General features: G+C 37.2%; 1 protein-coding gene and 1 pseudogene across 8 annotated transcripts in view; one reads left to right on the top strand and one right to left on the bottom strand.

Moving 5' to 3' along the window:
* The window catches only part of LUC7L3 (LUC7 like 3 pre-mRNA splicing factor), a 22,828-nt gene extending 2,914 nt beyond the window's left edge, over positions 1-19,914 (bottom strand). For 5 of the 8 annotated variants that reach the window (XR_012059537.1, XM_072938652.1, XM_072938655.1 and 2 more), the window contains exons 1-9: positions 19,673-19,905; positions 10,478-10,544; positions 7,470-7,509; positions 6,784-6,928; positions 6,346-6,420; positions 5,123-5,227; positions 3,945-4,106; positions 3,269-3,552; positions 2,594-2,754 (exon numbers count right to left, since the gene is read on the bottom strand). Coding sequence is in view for 6 of the 8 variants with exons in the window: in XM_072938652.1 (XP_072794753.1) it covers positions 2,594-2,754; positions 3,269-3,552; positions 3,945-4,106; positions 5,123-5,227; positions 6,346-6,420; positions 6,784-6,928; positions 7,470-7,509; positions 10,478-10,544; positions 19,673-19,771 (1,138 nt within the window). In the remaining 2 variants the exon portion in view is untranslated. Of the gene's footprint in view, positions 1-412; positions 539-2,593; positions 2,755-3,268; positions 3,553-3,944; positions 4,107-5,122; positions 5,228-6,345; positions 6,421-6,783; positions 6,929-7,469; positions 7,510-9,315; positions 9,402-10,477; positions 10,545-19,672 lie in introns of those variants that run through there. The other 3 variants (XR_012059538.1, XM_072938657.1, XM_031676309.2) reach the window with 3 other exon arrangements.
* Positions 19,915-24,155: 4,241 nt separating this feature from the next.
* Positions 24,156-24,721, top strand: LOC116279804 (large ribosomal subunit protein eL15-like; annotated as a pseudogene).
* The last annotated feature ends 296 nt before the right edge of the window (positions 24,722-25,017 follow it).

Genomic DNA, 25,017 nt, shown 5'->3' with positions numbered 1-25,017 from the left:
TCGCCTAAAAAAAAGATTTCTACAGAAAATGTTAAAGCAAACTACAAACTTTCTGGAAAAATTATTTTTCCCCTTAAAACTAAGATAAGAATTGCTGCTCTAGCAGAGTAGTTCATAAGACAGAAAGATGTTTTAAGAGAAGCAGAACCCTCTACAGATTGTAAACAAAGTTGTTAAGACACAACATCAAATAACTGGGGGGGGGGGGGTAATGAAAACAAAATATGGTATGGGGGTGGGGAGTACTCATTCAAAGAATGTAAGAACTGAAGATCTTATGTGATGGAGCATTTTCAGCCCGTAACACTTGCAAAATGCACGAAGCAATGTCCAAGTAGCTGACTGCAGGACTTGCTTCACGTCTGTCTGTCCACTTATGAGAACTGTTCCAGTACAGTGTGCTCTAACTGACCTTGTGGGAAAGTCCTCCCTTTGTGCCTTATGGGCTTCTCCGGTGCACAGGTAGCTTCAATGAGGAAGAGTCGTCTTGTTGCCCCGTAGAGGACTAGTAGTCAGTCCAATAATCTTATCTTCTGCCCTATACAAATATGGTAGATCTTAATAGTCCTAAGGACATCCACAAACTGTGGTGGATTTTAGGGCTAGGGATTAAAAAAAGAACCTCTCTTGACAAAGAGAGCACCCTAAATTGGTTGGTGGTAAGAAAGATAAGTTTATGCAAGAAACTACTTTTCATCTGTGGAGTCAGATAAAGTGCTTTCATCAAAGCACATGGAGTAGCGAGTGCCTTCTTACTTGCTGCCATTATCAAATGCTTGCTACTACTCATGTTTGACCTCAAAGTCCAGGCCTTCAGTTTTATATACCTGGGAGTAACTATGTGGCCACATGGTATTTTCAAAAGCCAATAAATTATGCCCCTTCTAAAAGAGATCCCACAATTTAAAATAAATCTATAATGGCATACCCAAATCTTTCAAGATGGACCTGATGCAGTTTTCTCTGAATCAAGTCCTCACTCCTTCCTCTACATCTCACTAGGAAAATCCCTGTTTATCCATAGTCTAAACACAATGCAGCTTATTTTACTTAGAACTTTGATTATATTTTGCAATGTCATCATTACAATCAGGATCATAACTAAGCAATTCAACTCATTTTTTTCTGCTCTCTCCACAAATTACATAAACACATTTTGTTCTTAAGTCAAGCCAGTGCCATTTACTGCTCAACTCTGGTCCCAGATAGTTATGAAGGCTAGCTAGCTTCTGTCCCTGAGAACCAACCCAACTACTTTGAATGACCCCAATAATGATATAGCAAAGACCTTTAGTTCTCAAAGAGAAGTGATTAATTTCATCTCTGACATCCATATCTGGCTGTTGAGAGTTGACCCCTCATCCCCAAAAATGTATTACACAGAAAGTCTTGCAAACAGGTTAAGTGAAGCTTTCTTAAAACTAATATAAAGTCAGTTAACTCTTGGTATCATTGCCTTTTGAATCACAAGAGTAATTTCTGAACTTAAATGCAAATACTAGAGCTTGTGACTTAAGTTTTAAAAAAAATCACCCTTGTTTCCTACTTTAAAATTTGCTCCATGTTGCAGAAAAAGCCAATATATGTAAATATTTTAGAAAGGGAAGGTGTCCTTATTTGAGGAAAAATAAGACCAAAAAAAAAAAAAATTCATTGTTTGTGCTACTATTTTTCTAACTCAGTTAAACCCCACAAAAACCAGACTAGTTCCATAAAAGAATACAATGAGCATCACATACAAACCTATAATAAACTCAAACGGGAGCACATATATGTGATGGTGATCAAACATGGACACAAGCAGGAAAGAATGGAACAAGCAGAGCCAAGAAAATTAGAAATAAGCCCTTCCTCTCATTCCTGAAAACCATGCAAAGCAGACTAGCCCAGTCAATACAGAATGATAGATGCTCAAAGAAACTGAAGGAAACGCAGTAAGGGGACCCTAATGACTAAAAGAATTATTGTTCAATGAAGGCTAAGTTAAAAGATGAGTATATCCTTGTGAAAACATGCCAAAGACAAAATGAAAAAGTCCACTAAGAGTGCACAGTGAACCAGCTACTAGAACGTCACAGAAAACCAAAGGAAAAAGTAGAGGGGGAAGAGCATGTTCTTTCAATAAAAAACATGTTAAGACACATGTAAGGCATTCAACTTCCACAAACTTAGAAGTACCGGGTAAATGAATGCTGTACATGAGGACCAATGTGATAATGTAAGTTTACTCTGCACGACATAGTATGAAACACTGCAGCAAGTTCAAAAAAAAAAATGCTGCCAACAACCAAGAATTCTACACTCTAATAACCCTAAAGGTAATGCAATACTTGGAAGAATCTAGAAGTCTTCAGGTGGCTATCAACCGAAGGATGTGGTTTTAACATGTTCTTTAAACACCAGGTCAACCATCATTCCCACAAATCAGAGGAGAGGGGAAAATAGCACTTGTCTCCTACTGAATGGTGTTCATTATAAATGAGAATGAGTATAGCCTGTGAATAGAATTCTGTGTCCAAAGAAAAGTGAGTGGATGGTGAGACAAGAAAGTGAAAACAGTCTCTTAATGAATTAAATTCTCACAAAAACTAACCTTTCTCCTTGGATTTTCTATCTTGTTCTCTGTCCCGACTTTTGCTCCTGTGCTTATATGACTTTCGATCACGGCTTTTTGATCTTCTTCGATCCCGACTACGGGATCTATGCTTTCTTTCTGATCTATCATGGCTTCTGCTTCTTCGTCGATCTCTACTTCTTAAATAATTTAAAACAAAAGAAAAGCAACATCAGCTGATATCACAATGAGAAAAATACCTTGAAGAATTATATACTGTTCAACAAATAACAAGATCAAGCAAAACCCTTTCAAAAGCAAATGAACAGAGCCTATTATTAAAACATACTTACATTAGAAACCTTAAGAAATGAAGATCAAAAATCCTTCTAACTTCAATTTTTCAAATGGGTAAACCCACCCAAAATAGTTTATAATTTAACTATATTCTTAGAAGCAGTGACAAGAGAAGCACTAAAGAGACCATCTGGTACAGTCTTCCTAGTAAGATTGTATCAAACTTCCTCAGACTGACTCATGGGAAATAGCAATGAAGTTGCCTCAAAGATGGACTCGTTCAATGATTCAACTCTCACAACCTATCCTAGAGCTTAATGATACTTAAGTGTTCCAAGTACCAAAGACTGTCACTAGTAATTACTACTGTTTATTTTTGCGATATATGCCCAGCACTGTATCATGTGTTCTACATACCTGCTTCGCCTCCTTTCTCTACTTCGTGATCTTTTGTGGTCTCGAGACCTGCTGCATCTTCGGTCAGAGGTTCGGCTTGAATGCCGACTCCGTGATCGACTCCTCTTTCTTCTTTCTCTGTCTCGAGCTCTTTCTTTTTCTCTTTCTTCCTCTTCTCTTCGCCTTTTCCTCTCTCTTTCTTCCCTCTCTCTCTCCCTTTCTTTTTCTCTTTCTTCTCGTTCTTGTTTCTCCTTTTTTAAACGCTCATCACGATCAGGTTCTTCAGTTCTTTTTCTTAACTTTTCCTAAGGAAAACCAAAGTTCAATTTTCATAGAGCTATAACCTTAAAGACACTGTCAATGATTACCTAGTGTGAAACGTTTGTAGACCAACTTATAGACTCTTGATACACTAAAAGTGAAATGGAGAAATCTCAACACCATATATGTACACTAGATATTATTTGACTAAACCCTCAGGAATATTCTTTCTCCCAAATTCCTGGCAGCAAAGAAGTAAAGAAAATAAAGTGCCTTGCTACTCTGATGAAGAGCAAATTATTATAGGGATTTTCATTGCTTCAAATAACATACATCAGCAAAAAATATCAACAGAGGTTTATATCTCTGTGATCAATGTTTAACCATACTAAAATACAGTATTAGCTATAACTAAAATATATGTTACAAAACTTACTTTCAATTCTTCTACGGTAGCTTTAATTTTGGCATAGCCCATGTGCTGTTTTCCCATCAAATGGTCATCTACCCGGGACTGGGCATCTCCCACTATCAAAAAGGCTCCACACACTTCACAAACTTCCATTTGTTTTTCTTGGGCAGCAAAACTTTCTATTGTCTGAAATGATAAATCAATTATAAGAATATCTGAGGAAGAGAAAACAAATCCTCCTCAAAAATACTTAACATTTAGAACAGACTTCTAATTTTGTAAATTGCTACTTTCCATTTCCCTGAAGCCATAATACTGGGCAGCAACTGGTCTTAGAGAGGGGAAGCATGACAGCAGATTTCCATATCATCCAGGAAGTACTGAGACCCCCACCCCTCAACTAGAACCCTTTAATTACCCACACCACCTTGAAAATTCAAACTACTTTACAGAAAGCTACCTATTTTAGTTTGAATTCATTTCTTGCTCAGTTCAGTAGGTTAAAAGTGTGGGCTCCATATTAAAAATGTTTTTCAAAATCATTAAGGAACTGAACTCACTGAGTATAATCTGAATAGTCCTTTTAGTTTTGGGACTCAATGACCAATTTATATTTTACCATCAGTATCCAAAACATGTATATTATATTCTCAAATTGAAAGTTAAAATAGGAGGTATTTTTAAGAGTATACCGATTTTGAGGGTGGAGGATATAGCTCAGTGGTAGAGCCCACGCTTAGCACACACAAGGTCCTGGGTTCAAACCCCACTACCTCCATTAAATAAATAAATAAATCTAATTACCTACCCCCTCCAAAACAAAACAAAAAAGAGTATACCAAATATGAATTCAAGTAATATGAAGTGAATAGTTTGTTGTAACAAAAAACAAAGAAAACTCAGGCTCAAATAAATACTTATGATTCAAGGCACAGGTTGGCAAGCTGGCAGCTAGAGGCCTGTTTTATAAAGTGGAACATAGCCACGTATGTGTGTACATTGTCTAAAGTTGCCTTCATAATACAAAGATTTTTATATTACAAATCTTGTGATCCACAAACCTGAAATATTTCCTATGTGGCTGCTTAAGATAAAGTTTGCTGACTCTTGATTTAAGACATTAGAAAGTTGTTCTCAAATAGGAATAGATCCTAGTAATTCATAGTACAGCTTGGGTAAACCAAAATGAGGTTGCTACTCACCGAAGTTGTAGACCTAAGCAATTCTCTCTCTTCTTTTAACTGTTCAACTAATTTCATCATTCCCTGGGCTTCTTCTACTTTTCCTTCAGATCCTAATTCTTCAATCTAAGGGGAGTTAAAAAAGCAGTCAAAGGGGGTGGGTATAGCTCAATAGGCAAAATGCATACTTAGCATGCATGAGGTCCTGGGTTCGATCCCCAGTACTTCCATTAAGTAAATAAATAAATAAGCCTAATTACCTCCCCCATCAAAAAAAACACAAAAAACAGTCAGGTCATCTTTCTGACCCAATTATCCAAGTTCTGTTGTTGTTTTTTTGACTCACAAGCTTCGTTAGCATTTAGTGGTTGTTTCGGGCCTTTTTGGTTTTGTTTACTGAAGCCTCTTTGGGTTTAATGTATCCCTTAGATTTTTTTTTTACAGCATTAATTACAAATACTTGACAGGAAATAAACAAATTTCCAAGGTGCACAATTTCCTAAGGTTTAACCCCATAAAACCAACACTAGCATCTAGATAATGAATACATCCATCACCCCAGGTTTCCTCCCGCCTCTTTGTAGTACCTCCTTCCCAAAGCAAACACTGATCTGCTTTCTGGCACTACAGATTAGTTTGCATTTTCTAGAATTTCATATAAATGAAACCATGTACTTTTTATTCCTTTTTATGGAGTCCAGCCTCTTTCACTCAACCTAATTATCTTAAGATTCAACCATGTTGTTACACGTAGTTAATTCCTTTTTATTACTGAGTAGTATCACACTGTATACATCACAATTTGTCGAGAGACATGAGTTGTTTCCAGGTTTTCGTTTGTTTGTTTCCCCTATTATGAGTAAGCCACTAAGAATACTGGTATACAACAATTTGTGTAAACATATGTTTTCATTTCTCTTGGGTGAATATCTAGCAGTGGAATGGCTCATGGCACATATTTTAACTTTTAAGAAAGAGATAAACTCTTTTCCAAAGTGGCTGCAACCATTTTACATACCTCAACAGTGCGTTTGCCCAGATCTTCACTAACACTTGATATGGTCAGTTTTTTAATTTTAGCAATTCTAATAGATGTACAAAAAGTGTCTCAGTATAGTTTTAGTTTGTATTTCCCTAATGACACCGAGCACCTTTAAGCACCTTTACATGTATGTATTTGCCATCCTTACATCTTCTTTGGTTAAGTGTCTTAAGTATTTTCTGACAATGCACACAATTCTCACCTGCTGCAGAAGAACATCAATTTTATCTGTTAGAACCTGAATTTTTTCTTCATTTTTGCCTGTTGGGCCAGCTGCCTAATGAAGACAATAGAATGTATTATAAACAACTAAAAAAGAAAAACATTCAAACTCTCACATACCATACCTAACATTTGTATTTAATAATTAAAAAGTTGAATCACAAGGATAGTAACCCAATTATCTCAATTTCTGTTAATCAGCAGCATATTTTTTGTTATTGATACTTAAGAGAAAAATCTTATTAGCAAAATCAGTGTTATATTTACTAATAAATACTAAAAGAATAAACAACTTTCAAGTTTTATATCATTTGAAAAGTAATGAAGTAATGAAAGACTACAAGTTTCAATACTAGGGAGGTATCTGGGTTTCCAAAGAACAAAGATACTTTACAAAGACTGTAAATCTCATACTCACCCCAGAGGATTGCTGGTTTTGAGACAATGCCAAACGAGCATGGCCTCGTCTAATTCTACGTTCTACTTCGGCAAGTAAACTCTGTAAGTAGCGCAGAAAATCTCTCTCATACCCAACTTTCATAAAACGAGAACTCTTCTCATACCTAACAAAAATGAAAATAAACAAGCATTGCTTTCTTTCCAAATCTGTATCCATTACAGCTCTCATATTCTATCTTAACTAATCTCATGGACTACTGTATTTCATTTAGGCTGAAAAGTAAACCAGGTATACAAGAAGTAAATTTCTAGTCATCCCTCATCCTGGTAAAGGCAGGCAGTATTTAGCAGTGTATCAGTATATTTGGTTAAGAGCATAGATTTTACAGCCAGGCAAATCTAGGTGCTTGAACACTATACAGATCCTGTGACCCTGGCCCAAGGACAAGTCTCATTTGTAAAACTGGTGCTGTTAAAAAAAAAACAAACAGGAAAAAAAAGCTTATGCTTATGCTTGGCATACAGTATGTTATATACTCATATGGTGATACTACATAAAGCTGTATCACTTTCTACCACCACCAACGGAAAGGACCTCTATCCAACATTCATATTACACGAAGTCCAATTACTTCTTCAATTTCTGTCCCCTTCAAACCAAATAATGGCGATGGGGCGGGACCCTCCGCACAAAAGGTAACTTACTGTTTTCGTAGATTTTCATCATGAATTTTTTCACATGGCCCTGAAAGAACAAGAAATATGAATGTATAAATTATTGTTGAGGCTAACTTTTCTCTACCCAAAACAAAAGGAAGTTTTTTTTTTAAAGGGAAGATCCACTTAATCACTGAGTGGTCTGTAGACACCTAAATTGAGTCTACTGAATCATGAAGCAGCACACCCAAGTAATAAGCACACAAAAATTGTTCTCCTTAGCCTTCAAGATCAGTACAGTGCAGAACTATATGGTAAGAAAAAAAGGGGAGTAGGAGGAATGAAAAAATTGTTCCTTACTGCCAATAAGAAAACTGGGATGAGGGCAGACCAATGGTTGAACCACCACTGACATTTTATTAATTTTGAGTCTCTTACACGAAGTTAAATAGTACAAGATTAGCACCCTAGTCTTACCCCTTAGCAACTCCAAAGGCAACAGATTTTAACCCTTTTAGCTTCATCTTCTGGTATTTACCTCTGTATTTCTAAATTCTATGCTATTTTGCCTTTTCTTGGTTTGTCTTAGGCATCAAAATTTTAGGTTAAATAAACAGCATCTATATTTTGACTATGCAAGTCCTATTAACTGCTCAGCCAAACAAAAGGTGCATTATGATGACACTTTTTATACACTTTTTACTTTTCCTGGAATTTTTTCATTTGTTTATTTAGTCTTTTCTATATCTCTATTTCCAAATTCATCTTGAACACTTAAACTCAGCTACGCAAACTATCTCAATACCAGTTTCTCTCAACATTGAAAATATATCAGATAGTCAGCTTCATTTTCTTCCACGAGCTTTCCACCCTGCTTCAACCTGGGCTGCTTATTTTCTAAGCTGACTAATAGAGTTGATATCCTTACAAATTCCTTTTCTGGTCTATACTGAATGCAATTTACTGGATCTCTTATTTTTCTCCTTTTTGGTTTATGCCCACATGTTGGAGTTTCCAGAGAAAAGGTTCATGGCAGATAAATTTGTTAAGACCACACATGTCTGAAAATGTCTTTTTTCATCCTCATATTTTGCTGTTTGGCTATATAGCTTAACTAACCTAGGTAAAAACATCTTTTCACTCAGAATCCTGGGGATGTTTCTCCGGTGTCTTCAAGCTTCCAGTGTTGTTACTGGCAAATCTGAGGCCATTCTGACTGATAATCCTGTGAGTCCCACCCCCCACCCCTGGTGTTCTCAAACAGTTTCACAACAGTGTGCCTTGGTATGGATCCTTTTTCATTTACTATGTTGAGCTCTTGAAGGACTCACTCCATCAAGAGTAAAGTCCTTCAGCAATGCATTTAAAAAATTTTTCCTCCCTTCTGTTTTTTCTATCTAGAACTCTTAATTAGCTGTTAGAGAACTGGACTGATAGAATTTTTTGCAAATTTTAATTTTTTCCCTCAACATTCCACAAATTTCCTCTTAAAAACTTTCCACTGATTTTATTTCAGATTTCTTTACTTCTGATTTCCAAGGGCTCTTTTTAGTTTTTCAAAACTTCCCTTTCTATACAGCATCTTATTCGTTCTGATATCTTCTTATTTCTCTGAGGATTACTAAATTTCTTATGGCTTTAAATTTTTTTTCTTCTGCTTTCCCCCATTATCCACTATATTCCACTAAATCCTTTTTTCTGTTTGTTTTGGTTAATCTTTTGTGTTGAATTTTCTTCAAATGTCTGACTGGTATTCCTTGGCTTGCAAAATACTTTCAAAAATCTGACTTAAAGTTGGTATGCACAGGCAGGGTTTGTCAACTAATGGGCTTTAACCATAGGAAAATCAGGCAGGGCAAGACTTTCTGTTAGGAGATTCCCCAAGGGTTAGTACCTGTAGATCACTTCTCTGGAACTGTTCACTTTCTCTAAAGAATCCTCTTCTCTTCTGCCTGGGGAAAAACATCTGGCTGTATCCTTCTAGGAACAGGGCAGAGGAAGGGAATGGGAAAACCTCACTATTAAGAATATAGACTCATTTAATCTCTCTTACACTGTCTTTTTTTACTCATTACTGCCCTGTCTTATATCTGTAATCCCAATATCCAGATACATCCAGCCCTAATGTGCTAATGCTTTGGGCTTGCAAGCATTGTGCTTAATGAATTAACTTCTCTCTTATGTTTCTAGAATGACACTAGTTATGTACCATCCTCGGGGAGAAGAAAATAGTCACCCCAATATTTTTTTTTTGCATTTTTTGGTTCAAATGAACTAGAGTCTCTTTAGCCCAATTTCTCCAGAAAATAACCCCCTGATCTCCTGGGCAGTAGGGGTGGGAAACCTACAGAATCACCAGATGACAGGTCTTAAGAGTCTGACCACTTAGACTAGTGGTTCTCAACAGGGGGAAATTTTGCCTCTCCAATGTCTGGAGACATTTTTGGTTGTCACAACTGGGAGGTGTTACTGGCATCTAGTGGACAAAAGCCAAGGATGCTGCTAAACACCCTACAATGCACAGGACAGCCCCACCCCAAAACAGAATTTTCCAGGTCACACTGTCAAAATGTCAAAGTTGAGAAACCCTGAACTAGACTAATCTCTGGTTTTCAGTCCCATGATTCAACTCTGCCTTCTATGGTACCTGGTGCCTCCAAATCCTGAGCCTGTCCAGGGTTCTGCTGATCAAACTCTTGCTTCTGTTTAATATCCCCTTCTGTAGGCTTTTAGGGTACAGATTTCTGTTATTCTTCCATCCACTTGTCATCTTCCAAAAATTTGCTGACATCTCTAATGTTATCTCCTCTTCCATTTACACCTTTTTTGTTTTTAAATTTCACTTTAGTGGAGGGGTTTCGGGAGGAAGTAGAAATAAGTATGTATATTCAATTAAGCCACCATAATTTATTAGACTGGCATTATTAATATATTCAAAAATCTATGCCAGGACTTTTATCAACAAACCTTTAAGAGAAAATGCCTTTTCAAAATAATAAAGTATAGTTTTTCTTTAAACATAAATTTGACGAAAGTTACACAGAAAATTCTCTTACCAAGATCAGAACGTGTGTTTGTGAACAATTCCGCAGGACAAAAACCACAGAGGTAATATTTACAAACCTAGTCAAGGAAAACAAAGGTAATTTAACTTTTTGAAATTGTTCAGTTTTAAAACTATACCAAAAAAAGGTGCCAAGTAACTATTTCCTCATTTCATGATCTTCATCTTTCAATCATGTAAGCATAAGAACAATTTTTTTGTTAAGCCATTTAGTTAGGTAAATTAATGACTTTTAGACTCCTGGATTTCAGCATAAGAAGTGCAGGACTGATAGTTTACTAGCACTTTCTATTTCTATTATTACTTTCTACTTCTATTATAGAAATAGAAATCACTGCCCCACCCTCCAGCAACAACAAATATTGGAAAGACATCCAGAATAAAGGTAACTTAATTTTCACTTAAAAACAAACAAAAACACCCTACAGTGTCCTTACTGTCCTAATTTTGTTAAAGACCAGATCCAATTTACAGAATAGAATTTGAAAATCATTGTCTAAATTCTAAATAACACTCATTTAAAACAATCTAGTTCACTATTTTCACTTAGACATCCTGTAACAGGTCCTAAAATGTATTGGATATTTTCACACATGCCAGCATTTTACTGAATAACTTCCATGGTATGAGGAAGAAACTGACAATTAATTCTCTCTCACTGGTACTTTGTAACTCCTTCAGATATATTCCAAGAATGCTCTATCTTATATTTAATTTTGTAACACAGCAAATCAAAACCTATTAAGCAAAATTCCAAAATATCACCCTTCATATAATCCTTCATTGTTATTGAGTAAATTATCAATGTACAACTATGACATATGAAAGAAAAGGTTAAATTTAAGACTGAATTGAAGTTTTTTGGAGACACTTAGGAGTGGATGTTAAATCTGAACTAGATTGGTTTTTTTTGCTTCAAAGGTCAAGTCTTACACTAGTTTGAAACAATGTGGTTCCATACGCTGTGTCCAGAAGAATTAAGGTCATAAAGAACAGATTCAAAAATCCTATCTAAACAGATTGTTTTATATTAATATTATCCTCTTATATGTAGCCATACATACGTCATAGTATGTCTGTACCACTGTCTTTTCTTTAGAAGTTTTTCTAATACTTGATTTTAAACACTATTCTGCAACTTAAACATTGTTCTTACAAATAAATTACTAAAAGATTCTATATGACCACAAACAAATGTTGGTGAGGAAGTGGAAAAAAAGGAACCCTATACCCTGTTGGTGGAAACGCAAATTGGTGCAACCACTATGGAAAATACTATGGAAGTTCCTCAAAAAACTAAAAAGAGAACTATCATATGATCCAGCAATTCCATTCCTGGGTACATATCAAAAGAAAATGAAAACACTAATTCAAAAAGATACACACACCCCAATATTCAAAGCAGCATTATTTACAATAGCAAAGATATGGAAGCATCCTAAGTATCCATCAACAGATGAACAGATAAAGAAAATGTGGTATATATAAACAACGGAACACTACTCAGCCATTAAAAAAAGAATGAAACCTTGCCCTTTGCAACATGGATGGACTTGGGAGGGGATTATGCTTACTGAAATAAACCAGACAGAAAAAGATAAATACTGTATACATTATCACTTATATATGGAATCTAAAAAATAAAACTAGTGAATATAATAGCCAAAAAAAAAAAAAAACCAGACTCTGAGATACGAGAACAAACTAGTGGTTACCAGTAAGGAGAGGAAAGAGGAAGGGGCAAAACTGGGGTACGAGATCAGAGGTATAGACTACGATGTATAAAATAAATAAGCTACAAAGATATATTATACAGCATGGGGAATATAGTCAGTATTTTATAAGTAACCATAGAGTATAACATTACTTACATTTATATAATATTGTAAATCAACTATACGTCAGTTTTAAAAAAGGGCTCTACATGCACAAATGCTTAATGTTTTTAAATGCTATACTCTTTTCTAATTATTAAAAAGTCTAATTTGGGAGGGTATAACTCTGTGGTAGAGTGCATGCTTAGCATGAATGAGGTCCTGGGTTCAATCCCCAGTACCTACATACGAGTGTACATAAAACATATATAAAAATAGATAAACCTAATTACCCCCCCAAAAGAAACAAAACAAAACAACAGGCCAAAAAAAGTCTGATTTGTTCAATTTTGCATCCATTTTAAGTGTATCAGTAAAATACTACTGCCAACACTCAACTTAAGAATCTCTCTCATTTGGGAGAGGGATGACAGAGACAAAAGGGTATGCTACTTATCTTTCAGACCATTAACCCTGGTTCCAAAGGCCCAAAAATTATTTAACAAATCCCCACAACTGTAACAGTTATATGAAATAGGTTAGTAATAGTTATTACCATCATTTACCATTATTTATAGTTACAAATTATAAGGTTTATAATAATTTAAAAACTAAACTTGGTGTTCAGCCTTCGTAAGTATGAAACTTTCTATCACTATTACTATGCATTTAACTTCCACATACATATGTAAGTTATAAATATAAGACCACTGTCAATCATTAAAACAAAAGGAATAAACATCTCTAAGATCCCTCCTGACTCTGAAATAATATAACCAAATACAAACTTCAAGTATTTCTAGGAAGGAAATCATAGTTACTTTTGGTAAATGAAGTATAATACAGTACTTACTGAATCTTAGAATCTTAGTTTTAATAACATTTATCCCGAAATTAAACTGACCTGAAAATGAATTGGGTTTTACCATATATCGTAGGACTTAAGTTTTCTATAAAGGGGGTGACTACTAACTTCAAGGTTTGTCATAAACTATCTAAAAAGTTCTGTTTTTTAAAACTAAAATACTTCTGATTTTCCAGACCTTTTAAAAGTTTTACTCTAAAACCTAAGCCTTATTTCCATGAATAGTTTTCCAAAAAAATTATAAATTCTATGGTGGTCAAATCTCTAAGTCTATACTATGTCAGCTTTCCAATAAAATACATGAATGAACACACTTACATCCAATATATACTGTACAGAAATTTAATTTTAAATGGCATTAAAAAGTGGAAATGGCACTTCAACATTTAACACTCTGTACTAAAAATAATGCTAGAAATACAAAAACAAGTAAGACTCACTCCTCAGAAGCTCCATCTGGTAGAAGACAGACACAAAAACAAAAAATAGAGTGTACTAAAATGTACATGCATCACTAGAAACAGAAGGGAATTTAGCCAGGATTGTCAAGGGTCAAAGCTTGAACTGGTTCTTAGGTTCAGAAGTGGAAAGGCTGTGTAACATTCTAGGAATAAGGAAACGTGAAAAGACAAGACCTAACATTATGAAACAGACAAGTTGAAACAGGTATGCTTGGAAAGGCAACAGTGCAGAGTTTGAATCTTGGCTGCCATTTACCCACTATGGAAAACTAGACTGTAATTAGGCCTCAGTGTATGCCATACAAAAAAAAGTAGACAAGTATTTCACAGTGGGACTGTAACATTTAAACTATGTTTATTAAATTGGGAGAAATGGGCAAATTAGTCTGATTTTTAAAATATTATCCATTCTTCCTTAAAAATGTCTTTGGCACTATGTAGATCAAGTAAGACAGTCCTGCAGATCTACCTACAATTTAGTCCAATCACTCCATCTGAGATGAGAAACAGATCACATGAACTGTCCTGAAGGCATCTAGCTACTTGCAGAATCCAGATTAAAACCTATTTTCCTAATTCTGTGTTCTGTGTGCTCTTTCTACTCTTCAACTTTCCTTAAGACACTGCTATAATGAATGGTACGTCAAACATGTTACTCTACCCAATAAACTGTAGCTACTTAGACTGCTTCTTTTAAACTTTCCCATGGATTGAGGATGTTTAACTAAAAATACTAAGTCTTTTATTCAGCAAGTCTTAACCAAATGTCCACCATGGACCTAACGATCTGATAACCAAATAATGGGCAGGGGGCCCAGAATTCTAATATAATTTTTATTATTCTCTTGATAAAATTAAGGTAAAACCAACGACCAGAAGAGTTCAATCTTGATAGCATGCTTTTCACTACCAGTTAGGAGAATGCAGAGATACAAATCAATCTTAGAAATCTGACTAGAAATTTTTAATTCGAAGTTTCCATCATATTAAAGTCAATTGTCAAAAATGAACACTGAACGTTGTTATCTACTATAGAGTCGTGGGACAATTTGGCAGTGTCCATCAAAATGTAAACTGTGTGTTTAACTGTCTTCTTAGGAAACTTTCTTACAAGTGACTCAGCTGTATGTACCAGAATGTTCTTTGTAGCTTGGTAATGGTAAAAGAATGACATAATCTACATATCCACCAGGAAATAGTTAAATCAAGGTAGATTTTTATGTACCAAAAAGAAAAGATTCCACAGTATAAGCAAAAGTTAAGTATAAATTATACTTATACTATTACATTAATATATAGCAACTTTCACTTATATAGGTCTGTAAATTATTCTAAGTAAATATATATGTAAATTATCGTAAGTAAATATACCTTTCATTTGTATGTGTGTGTCTGTAAATTACTGTAAGTAAAGATCTGAAAACATACATACCAGTTTTTAAGCTTTTCAGGGGAGATTTGATGATGGGAAGGGGAGGCAAGGACAGACTTTCATTATTTACTTCTAAGTTAAATTTTAATCTTTTATAGCAAGCAAATTTACTTTTGTAAAAAATCATTTTAATGATTCTAAATCAGAGGGAACATAAAACAATAACTCAATTCCTAATATAGTAATTAGTCATGGTTCACTCTTTTTATTGCCTGCACAAATTTTTTTGTAAAATTTTAATCAATTCTCCACAGTAGTCTGATAGTAAACATCTCTCTCCTGTTAACAAGCTTCAATTATTTCCCAATGTCACTGAGTCCCAACTTCTAACACTCAAAACCAGGTTCCTACCCAATTATCTACATACCCCTTTCCCCAACAAAAACAAACAAGGGCTTCAGCACTATTTACAATTTCTCAGGCCTAAGATTCACTCCAAACCCTAGTACCATGTTTTCTCTCCCTCAGGCTGATTCCTACTAATCTTTTAGGTCTCAGTATTTAAAGGCCACTTTAAGAGGCCTTTCCAAAGTATCTCAGTCTGGGTTAAGAACCCTCCTCACGTGTGCTTTTCTAGACCCCGTACTTTCCCTCATTGTGTTACGGGAAAGTACTCCTTCCTATCTGCCACCAAATGATGGTTCTCTCAGGCCAAGTGCTGTATCCATACTATTCTGTTGTATCTATCATTAAGAGTGATACATTCTTCGTTAAAATAAATAAATACAGGAATTTCCCCAACTTACAAGAAATAATGAGAAAATTAAAACATTTTATAAAACAATGAAGCACTGTATACTAACGTAAGCTACTTTCTCCCCTTGTGAAGAAATCAGGTCTAATGAGATACATACACACATGCACATTTTCCCAAAAGCAATCAAATATTAAGGAAATACCTTAATATTTTTGGTGTGATAATAATATTGTGGGTTTTTTAAGTCCTTATATTTTAGAGATAGGTAATGATGTCTTTAAGGTTGAAATGATAGAACTGCTTCAAAATAATGAAAGAGATGGGAGATACAGAAGAAATAATACTGGCCATGTGTGGATAATGTCCTGTCTTACTGGATATGAGTATACATAGAGTTCATTACACTATTCACTCCTATATGTGTTCTGGAGAGAAAAGGCAATCAGCAGTTATATGCACAACATACAGACTGCTGGCAATTCTGAGAAGCCCAACACTTACCACGTACTATAGAGTAAGGCAAAAAATGTCTACACTTCTGACAGAAAAAACATTTTGGTGACTGTGAATTAAAACTATCTAGTAAAATACTTCTAGATGTGATGAACTGTAATTACTAATTTTTTTGCTTCCTATTTCCTTCCTAGATTCGGAATCCCTTTTTTTAGATGTTAAAAGAAATTCACAAGTAAAAATGTGGCAGAACCTTAACTGTTTTTTTCCTAAACTTCCAGTGTCAATGACAGTATGTGCTAACATTCTGAAGATTTTAGAAAAGAACATTTAGTTCAATTCTCTTTCTAAATTATTAAACCTTCACTGAACAGAGGGCATATTTGAATTTGATAAATGATCAAAGAAATCTCATTCTATATATTGTTAGAATCAGAGTTAAGTCAACAGTTAAATAATGTCACGTATGCGTTGAGATCTACAATAGAAAATCCACATAAATATACATATATATATATATTTATGAACTCGAGATCAGACTTTACAATTCCCTACAATCTCAACTCTTCACATGATCAGGCTAATACCTTTTCTGTCAAACACTGAAATCTTCACATGTGGACACTAACTGAAAGGTGCTCACACTAGGCAGTTAAAATCATATGCTTTCCTTGGCAGTGCAAAAACTCTAACATTAATAAATTCAATCTGAAAAAAAAAACAGGCGTTCCTCATTACTGTGGTTGTTTAGGATTAAGAAAGTAGAGCAAACAAACTGCTTAATGCAAAAACACTAATAATCTTGAGGAAAGAGGGTGTGTCAATGAATCCTTGGAACAGTATTAAAGCTAATTTAACTTGAGCTGAAAACTACTTTCTCTCAGATACAAAGGTAACAATCTACAAAAGTTGGAAAGGCCTGTAAAGTAAAGGGCTGTCCCTGATAGTTACATACATACATCTTTACAAATAAATGAAAGGTAGGTAATTTGCATCACAAATGCATCCTTCACTTAAAAATGAGCTTCCCCCAAGTGCTACTAGCTCACAATTAAAAACCCAATACTAAGGAGGTGGGTCAGGAAGTCATAGTTTACAAGCTTTAGAATGCAACAGTGCCAATTTTTTTAAAATGCATATTTCTGGGACCCTCCCCTAGACCTACTGAATCAGAGTTGGGGGGAGGGGTGGCCATGAAGTACAGAAATCTGCATTTAAAACAAATTCCAAACGTCAGTCACAGATACAGACATCTAGGACTACTTGGGGTTAACACTAAGTTTCCATTTCATTCTTAAACAAAAGGACCCTGACCAGCTGAAATGGCTTTTCCCATCTAGTGCAAGTGTAGCAAAGAAAAATTTCCAGATAGAATAGGAATCCAAAAATATTTTGAAATACCAGGTTACAGTGATGATGAAACCCTTACAGTATATGCTGGAGTTGTCCATTCCTCCAGGATTTTAGCATTAACAGCCAACAACATATGCAAATGACCCGGAAGTGATGCCAAGAGCTTCCCCAACTTTATAAAACTCTAGAGTAATTCCGACTTGCTTATAAGAGGCCATGTGCTTCATTCCTGGTCTACCTACACCAACCTCTTCCTGCAAACATGAATCTGAAACACCAGCGATTGACTTTTTCAAATCCCCGAATCTAGGATGGAGTGCAATCTGTCATTAAAGACAAAATGTTTTGGTGACAAGCACCGAAAGTTTAAATGAGTGAGAAGCACTAAAACCGAAAGGAAAGCAAATTTATTGTAACTGAGATAACATAAAACTTAAGTTGCTTTTCTGAGAGCTGATTCACCGCTAATGTTATAAACCTATCACATATAATGCAATGTGGCAATAAAATACCACCAGGAAAAAAAGTTTTCTTCACACTTGTTCAAAATCAATTAGGCACAGACATAGGCTGCTCTAGTTGACTGGGCAATCAAAAGCAATTTTTCTTCTCCTTAATTCAAATTAGATAAATATCCTATTTGCACAACAACTGAATCATAATGTTCTTTTTTTTTTTTGCAAGGCTTATTTAGATGGCAAGATAATTGAGTTAAGCAGTAAAAGAAAAAGTGACAAAAGAAACGCCTAGAAAGGAAAGGAACAAAGTTACTCAACTTTCATTTTGACAAATAGGGGGAAAACACACACAAAAACAGTTTGGGGGTGAGGGTGTAGCTCTACTTACAGAGTGCATGCCTAGCATGCAGGAGGTCCTGGGTTCAATTCCTAGTACCTACCTTAATTTACTGATTAAACCTAATTACCTCTCCCCCAAAACAAGGAATAAAAAAAAGTTTAAGAAGCTTCACTTCTCTTGAGGTCAGTGACGAATATGTGAATTTATCCTATACAATGAATCCTACCATGACACTTCACACTACTTTGGAATCAGGCAGCACTACACAACAACTTTCTTTAGTCACTTATTTTTTAAGGACTTGTCTAGCACCAGCTTGTTTTCCTACACTACAAAAGAGAAGTTTTACCCTGACTAAAGCCTATGTTTAAAAAGAGTAAGCAACTTTTTTAAGGTGCATTTGCTTAATTATTCCTTCACATTTTATCAACTGCCTCCAAATTTACCATGTTGTTTGATGATAACCGCACGTAAAATTAAATTCTACATCTATTCTTCAGGTAAGACCTAAGATAAACGTTACACACCATGCTCAAAGCACTAGAAATGCATCATGGTATTTGCAAAGAGTCAGTTCACAGACAGTGGAAAGTGAACAAGACTACAAAGATTAGGTTTAGTTTCGCCATTTAACTTGCCAAGAGACCTCGGGTGAGCCTCACAAATCTCACTTGTGAAACTGGCTTTATACACAGGGTTAAGATCAAAAGAGTTTCACGTGAGGAAGCCTTGACAACTATCTACGTGAATGGCTTACTAGATCATACCGCTATCAAACAGTATCTGCAAATCACAGTAAACCTTCACACGTTATGACCTCTTTTAAAATTTCATTTCTCCATATAAGCGTTGAAATTGAACCATAACTGAAATAATATACTGCTACGATTTTTACCGCTGTTCCTGGGCAGAAATTTCAGTCTAAATACGACGCTCAAGCAAATAACGGAAGAATTTGCCCTTTTCCCTATTTCATAATGAGGTGAAAACTCCGGAGCCTCTAAACGTAATAAAATACTCCTTCCTTTCCCGCGTTTCCCTGCCTCATTAAGATGCTTTTCAGTTCTGCCAAGGGTCCTTTCTGACTTCCTTGATACTAAAACAACAACAAAAACAAATCATCCCTCATCCTTGGATCCAGGCGGACTCCTCCCTCCCGGGCTATCCTCCCGGCTCCCTCCGGCCAAGGGGTCAGATACTTGACCCCGGGGCGGCCTGGGCCCCAAACCGCGCCGAGGCCCCGGCGGGCCCCAGCCCGCGCCGCTCCCCTCCCCCCAGGAGTCCGGGCACAGGCCCAGGGCCCGCGGGACTTACGCTCTCGTGGTCCCACCGCACGTTGCTGCGCTTCTCATCCGGGGCGAGGTTTCGGTCCCGGCCCATTAACTCATCCAACAACTGCGCGGCCGAAATCATGGTGCTTTCCTCGGGCGCCTGCTCCCACCAGCCCTAGCACCCGCGAAGGAAAACGCCGGCGACACCGCCGCCAACCTCTCCAGCCCGCTCTCAGGCCTAAAAGCCACCTCTAACAGGAGCCGATAAGACAAAATGGCCGCCGCGCGGGCGCCTTCCCAGCATGCCGCGCGTGCGCGTGCGCGTGCGCCCGCGGGGACACGCCCAGGCCTGGTGGGTGAGGGCCGGCGCTTCTGCCAGCCCGGGGGCGGGGCCCACCGAGGCAGGACTCCGCCCCTGCTAGGTGGCACCGCCCCATTCCGCGCCGAGCGCCATCCGAGATTACCCTACGTGCAAACGCCGTCGACCCGAGCTCTTTCACAGAAATAGGACCCTACGTCTTGAAGCTTCGACAGAGCTTCTAAATGGAGAAAAAAACCCAGCGTTATCCCTTTGTACCATGCAGCGCACTCGGTGCTGTCTCTAGGCAGTGGAGGAAACTGAAAGTCAGCACTCACTCCGTATTCCGACTCCGTTCTATTAGTGTCTGCGCTTGCCGCCTCCTCTACGTGACCTGGTCCTCCCCTCCCATTCCCCTGATTCACACCGTGGGAAATCCAGGCAGGAAGCGATAAGGCAGTTTCTTCGAGGTCACCAGAGTATGGGGAGGAGTATGCCTCTCATTCTGGAATTTTTTAAATTATTGATTCATTCATTAAATATGAGTATTCACCTTATGCCAGGTAAACCCTGAACCTTTCAGATACGGTCTTTGCTCCCGCAGACCTTGAGGATTAGTGAGAGAGGCAATCACTAAGGAAATAAATATATCAATATAAATTGTAATAAGTACTCTATCACTGTTAAGATGTTATGGCCTCTAAAGACAGATCGCCTGGGTAATGCCGGCTCTGTCACTCTGCTTTCCTTTCCCCATCTATAAAGTGGGGTTTATAATAATAAGAGTCCCCTATACATACAAGATGTTATTGTGAAGATAACACATGTAAGGCATGTAGAACAGGCCCAACACATTTTAAGTTCATTTAAGCATAACTATCATGATGGGGGGGTAATAGGGTTCTGTCAAAGAGTAATAGAGAGGCCTATCTGTGGAAATGACTTAAGACCTAAAAATGATAAGTCTTCAGCCAAGCAAAGTGGGCAGAAGAGAATCAAGGCAGAGAGAGTAGAATATGCCAAGGTCATTTCATTATATGAAATGACGTTCAACATTATTTTAAATATACCTAAAACTGGCAAGATACTCATTAATTTGGCCTGAAGATGCCAAAAATTTGAGAAATGCTGCTTTAGAGGTGGGTAGAGAAGGAACCAGCATAGGATACTGTGAAAGTGAAGCCAAAGATGTAAAAGGAAAGTCTGAAGAATATAGAGTCAGGGAAGGTCAAACAAACAAACAAAAACAGAGAAACTGTTCAAGAAGGTGAAAGTGACCAACATGGTATGAAAACTGGTGAAGGTCTTGGTATGAGAAGTTTGAAAAGAATCCATTGGATCCATATTTGGAAGCCAAACTAAAATGGATTGAGGAATGAAGGAAAAATGAGGGAGTAAAATGGTGGTTAGACAACTCATTTTAAGGAGGAAAGCAGCAAGAGAGTGAGAACTGAAAGGAGGTATGAGTCAAGGGAGGCTTTTTTAAGATGGGAAATTAGAATATGTGTAATGTTGAAGAAGGTAGAAGTAAGAGAACAGCTAAAGTTCTAAGTTCTTAAGAAGGGAAGGTGATGTTGTAGGCTCCAGGACATGTTTGCAGCTATTGGCCTTTGCTTCTCCCCTGAAACCAGAGAGAAGAGAAAGACACTAATCAGTTTGTAGATGTAACAGTCAGATGAGGGAGTCTTCAGGGGATGGCTGCTGTGTTTTCAATGAAGCGTTTTTTTAAGGTTCACCACTGCCACAACTACCAAAAAAAAAAAGTATACATCTTGAACCACCGACAGGATTTATAAAATCTGAGTGCAAAGTTACAGCTCCTCCTCACTAAAACTTTTTAATCTAATTCACTTATTCATTTCACAAATGTTAATGGTGCATGTACTTTGTTCCAGGAACTGGGTTAGTGGCCAGGAGTACAGACAGATGTATAAAACCGAGTTCTCAAGGAGCTCCTGATCCATGGAAGACAAAAATGTAACCATTACTTGAAATGAAATGAAAATACTGCCCTTCGGATCATGGAGGCAAGAGCACCCATTAGGCGAGTTTTACTCTATAGCTCTCTTTTCCCCTAGACTCCGAGAGCAGCCATAGTTCATTGTGTATTACCACTGCAGATAATGAATTCATTCCTTTATCTTTTTCATTAGTTCAACCAGTGCCAGCATCATGTTTCAGACTCTCTGCCAGGCATCAGGGATTCAGAGATAAAAGTAGTCTTTATTAACAAATCACAATTCCCAGTTTATAGATAACTTTTATTGATTATATGAGTTGGTTATTTTCTGATGATGAAATGGAAAACAACTTTGTCAGTCAGTGATTTCCAGACCCCATTCCACACATGTTACTAATGCAAAGTGTTATAGACTGAATTAATGTGTCCCCCAAATTCATATGTTCAAATTCTCAGAATCCCCAGGAGTACCCTCACAATGTGGTATTTGGAGATAGAGCCTTTAAAGAGGTGATTAAGTTAAAATGGGCCCCAATACACTCTGACTGGTATCCTTATAAGAGGAAATTTGGACATACAAAGAGACACCAGGTAGGCACACATAGAGGAAAGGCCATGTGAGGGCATAGTGAGAAGGCAACTGTCTACAAGCCAAAGAGAGAGGCCTCAGGAGAAACCAAATCTGCTGACACTTTGATCTTGGACTTTTAGTCTCCAGAACTGTGAGAAAATAAATTTCTGTTGTTTCAGCCTCCAAGTCTGTGGTTCTTTGTTATGGCGGCTCTGGTAAACTAACATAGAAAGGAAGCCACTGTTACTACTGGTCTTCTAATTGCTCCCCAGCCTCTAGTGTGCCCCCTCAACTCTATCCTCCATCTCCTTTGCTGCCTCAATCATCTTTCTAAATGTAAATCTGGCTGTATCTCTTCCTTGTGTAAAACCCTTCCGTGGTTCCCCATCAATGTCACCCTAAAGTTTAAACACCACAGTCACCTGAGATCTGACTTTTTGCAACTTCTCCAACTTTTTGCTCCTGTTCCCCCACACCCTGAACACTCCTGCTTCCTACCACATCATGGTAGCATGTTACACTGCTCCAGACAGAGAATGATCCGTCCTTGCCCTAGAAATGTCTACCCATCTTTCTCAGCTCACAGCCCAAGCATCATGAGCTCTGTAAAGCCAATATGGGCCCTCATTTTCTACCTGCCACACACAGCTGATCACTTTCTTCTTTGCGCCACAGTTTTACCTTGCATATTTTGAGGTTCGTTACACGATACTATAAATATCAGTCTTTTCCTTTAAAATGGAAGTTCCCTCAGTAGCAAAAAACAAACAAACAAACAAACAAACAAAAACAAGCAACCCAATCAAAAATGGCAGAGGACCTAAACAAACATTTATTCAATGAAGACCTATAGATGGCCAATAGACACATGAAAAGATGCTCAGTATCGCTAATTATCAGAGAAATGCAAATCAAAACTACAATGAGGTATCACCTCACACTGGTCAGAATGGCCATCATTAAAAAGTCCACAAATGATAAATGCTGGAGAGGGTGTGGAGAAGGGGGAACCCTCCTACACTGTTGGTGGGAATGTAATTTGGTGCAGCAACTATGGAAAACAGTATGGAGATTCCTTAAAAAACTAAAAAATCAACTTACCATATGATCCAGCAATCCCACTCCTGGGCATATATCCAGAGAAAACTCTGAAAAGATACATGCACCTAGACATTCATAGCAGCACTGTTTACAATAGCTAAGACATGGAAGCAACCTAAATGTCTATGGACAGATGATAGGATAAAGAAGTTTTGGGGGGGGGTGTGTGTATACATATACTATATATATATAAAATGGAATATTACTCAGTATGCTATCACTTATATGCGAAATCTAAAAAGTGATATGAATGAATTTGCATACAAAACAGAAACAGACTGACAGGCATAGAAAACAAACTTACGGTTACCAAAGGGGGAAGCAGCGGGAGGCAGCAAGAGTGGGTAAGGATAAATTGGGAGTTTGACATTAGCAGATACAAACTACTATATACAAAACAGATAAACAACAAGGACCTACTGTATAGCACAGGGAATTGTATCTAGTAGCTGTAATAACCTATAATGGAAAGAATTACTATGCTGTACACCAGAAACTAACACAATGTTGTAAATCAACTATACTTGAAAAAGAAAAGAAAGTTCCTCCCTTTCTGGCTGGCAGCAGCCATCAGTTTATCTCAAAGATAAGCCAAAATGGGCAGTTACAGGTACACCTAGGAGCTATGGAGGAAGTAGCCGTCCGATGTATGCACTTTCTTCTCAAGGTGTGCTGCTGGCAGTACTGTCAGCTCTGCACCCCACAGGGCCCCCACCCTACCCAGCCCAATAAAGCCCACAGACTGGGATGTAAGACCAAGAAGTTATGTCATAAATCAGATTCCTGCACACTGTGGTGGACACAAATGCCCAGATCCTAAGGGTGCCAGTTTGCTCGAAGCCTTCATTCTGTTACCAAGGAGGTTGCTGGACACACCATCAGGGGGCTGAGACTCTTGGATTCTTAGTGGGTTTATGGAGATTCTACATATAAATTCTCTGAGCTTATCCTCATTGATCCATTTTGTAAAGCTATGAGAAGAAACCCTGACACCCAGTGGATCACCAAACCAGTCCATAAGCACAGGGAGATGCGAGGGCTGACATCCACAGGTTGAAAAAGCTGTGGCCTTGGAAAGGGCCAGAATTTCCACCACACTGCTGGTGGTTCTCACTGTGCAGCTTGGAGAAGACTCAGTACTCTCCAGCTCCACTGTTACTAATGCAAGTAACATTTGTGAAATTCTTACCTAATAACATTCATGTCTGCTTGTAAGTGTTTAATTTGTCTGTTAATACAAGTTGTCTACATAAAAAATAAATTTCTTCTGATTAGCACAGGGAACTATATTCAATATTTTGTAATAACCTTTAATGAAAAAGAATATGAAAATGAGTATTTGTATATATGTATGACTGAGACATTATGCTGTACACCAGAAATTGACACATTGTAACTGAATGTACTTCAATTTAAAAAATAATTGTCTGTAGATTGTTTCATGAGTGCATTGTCAAA

This window comes from Vicugna pacos, chromosome 16, assembly GCF_048564905.1.
Source record: "Vicugna pacos chromosome 16, VicPac4, whole genome shotgun sequence".
In the NCBI taxonomy this organism is placed as follows: domain Eukaryota; kingdom Metazoa; phylum Chordata; class Mammalia; order Artiodactyla; family Camelidae; genus Vicugna; species Vicugna pacos.
This window is presented reverse-complemented; position numbering and strand designations above follow the sequence as displayed.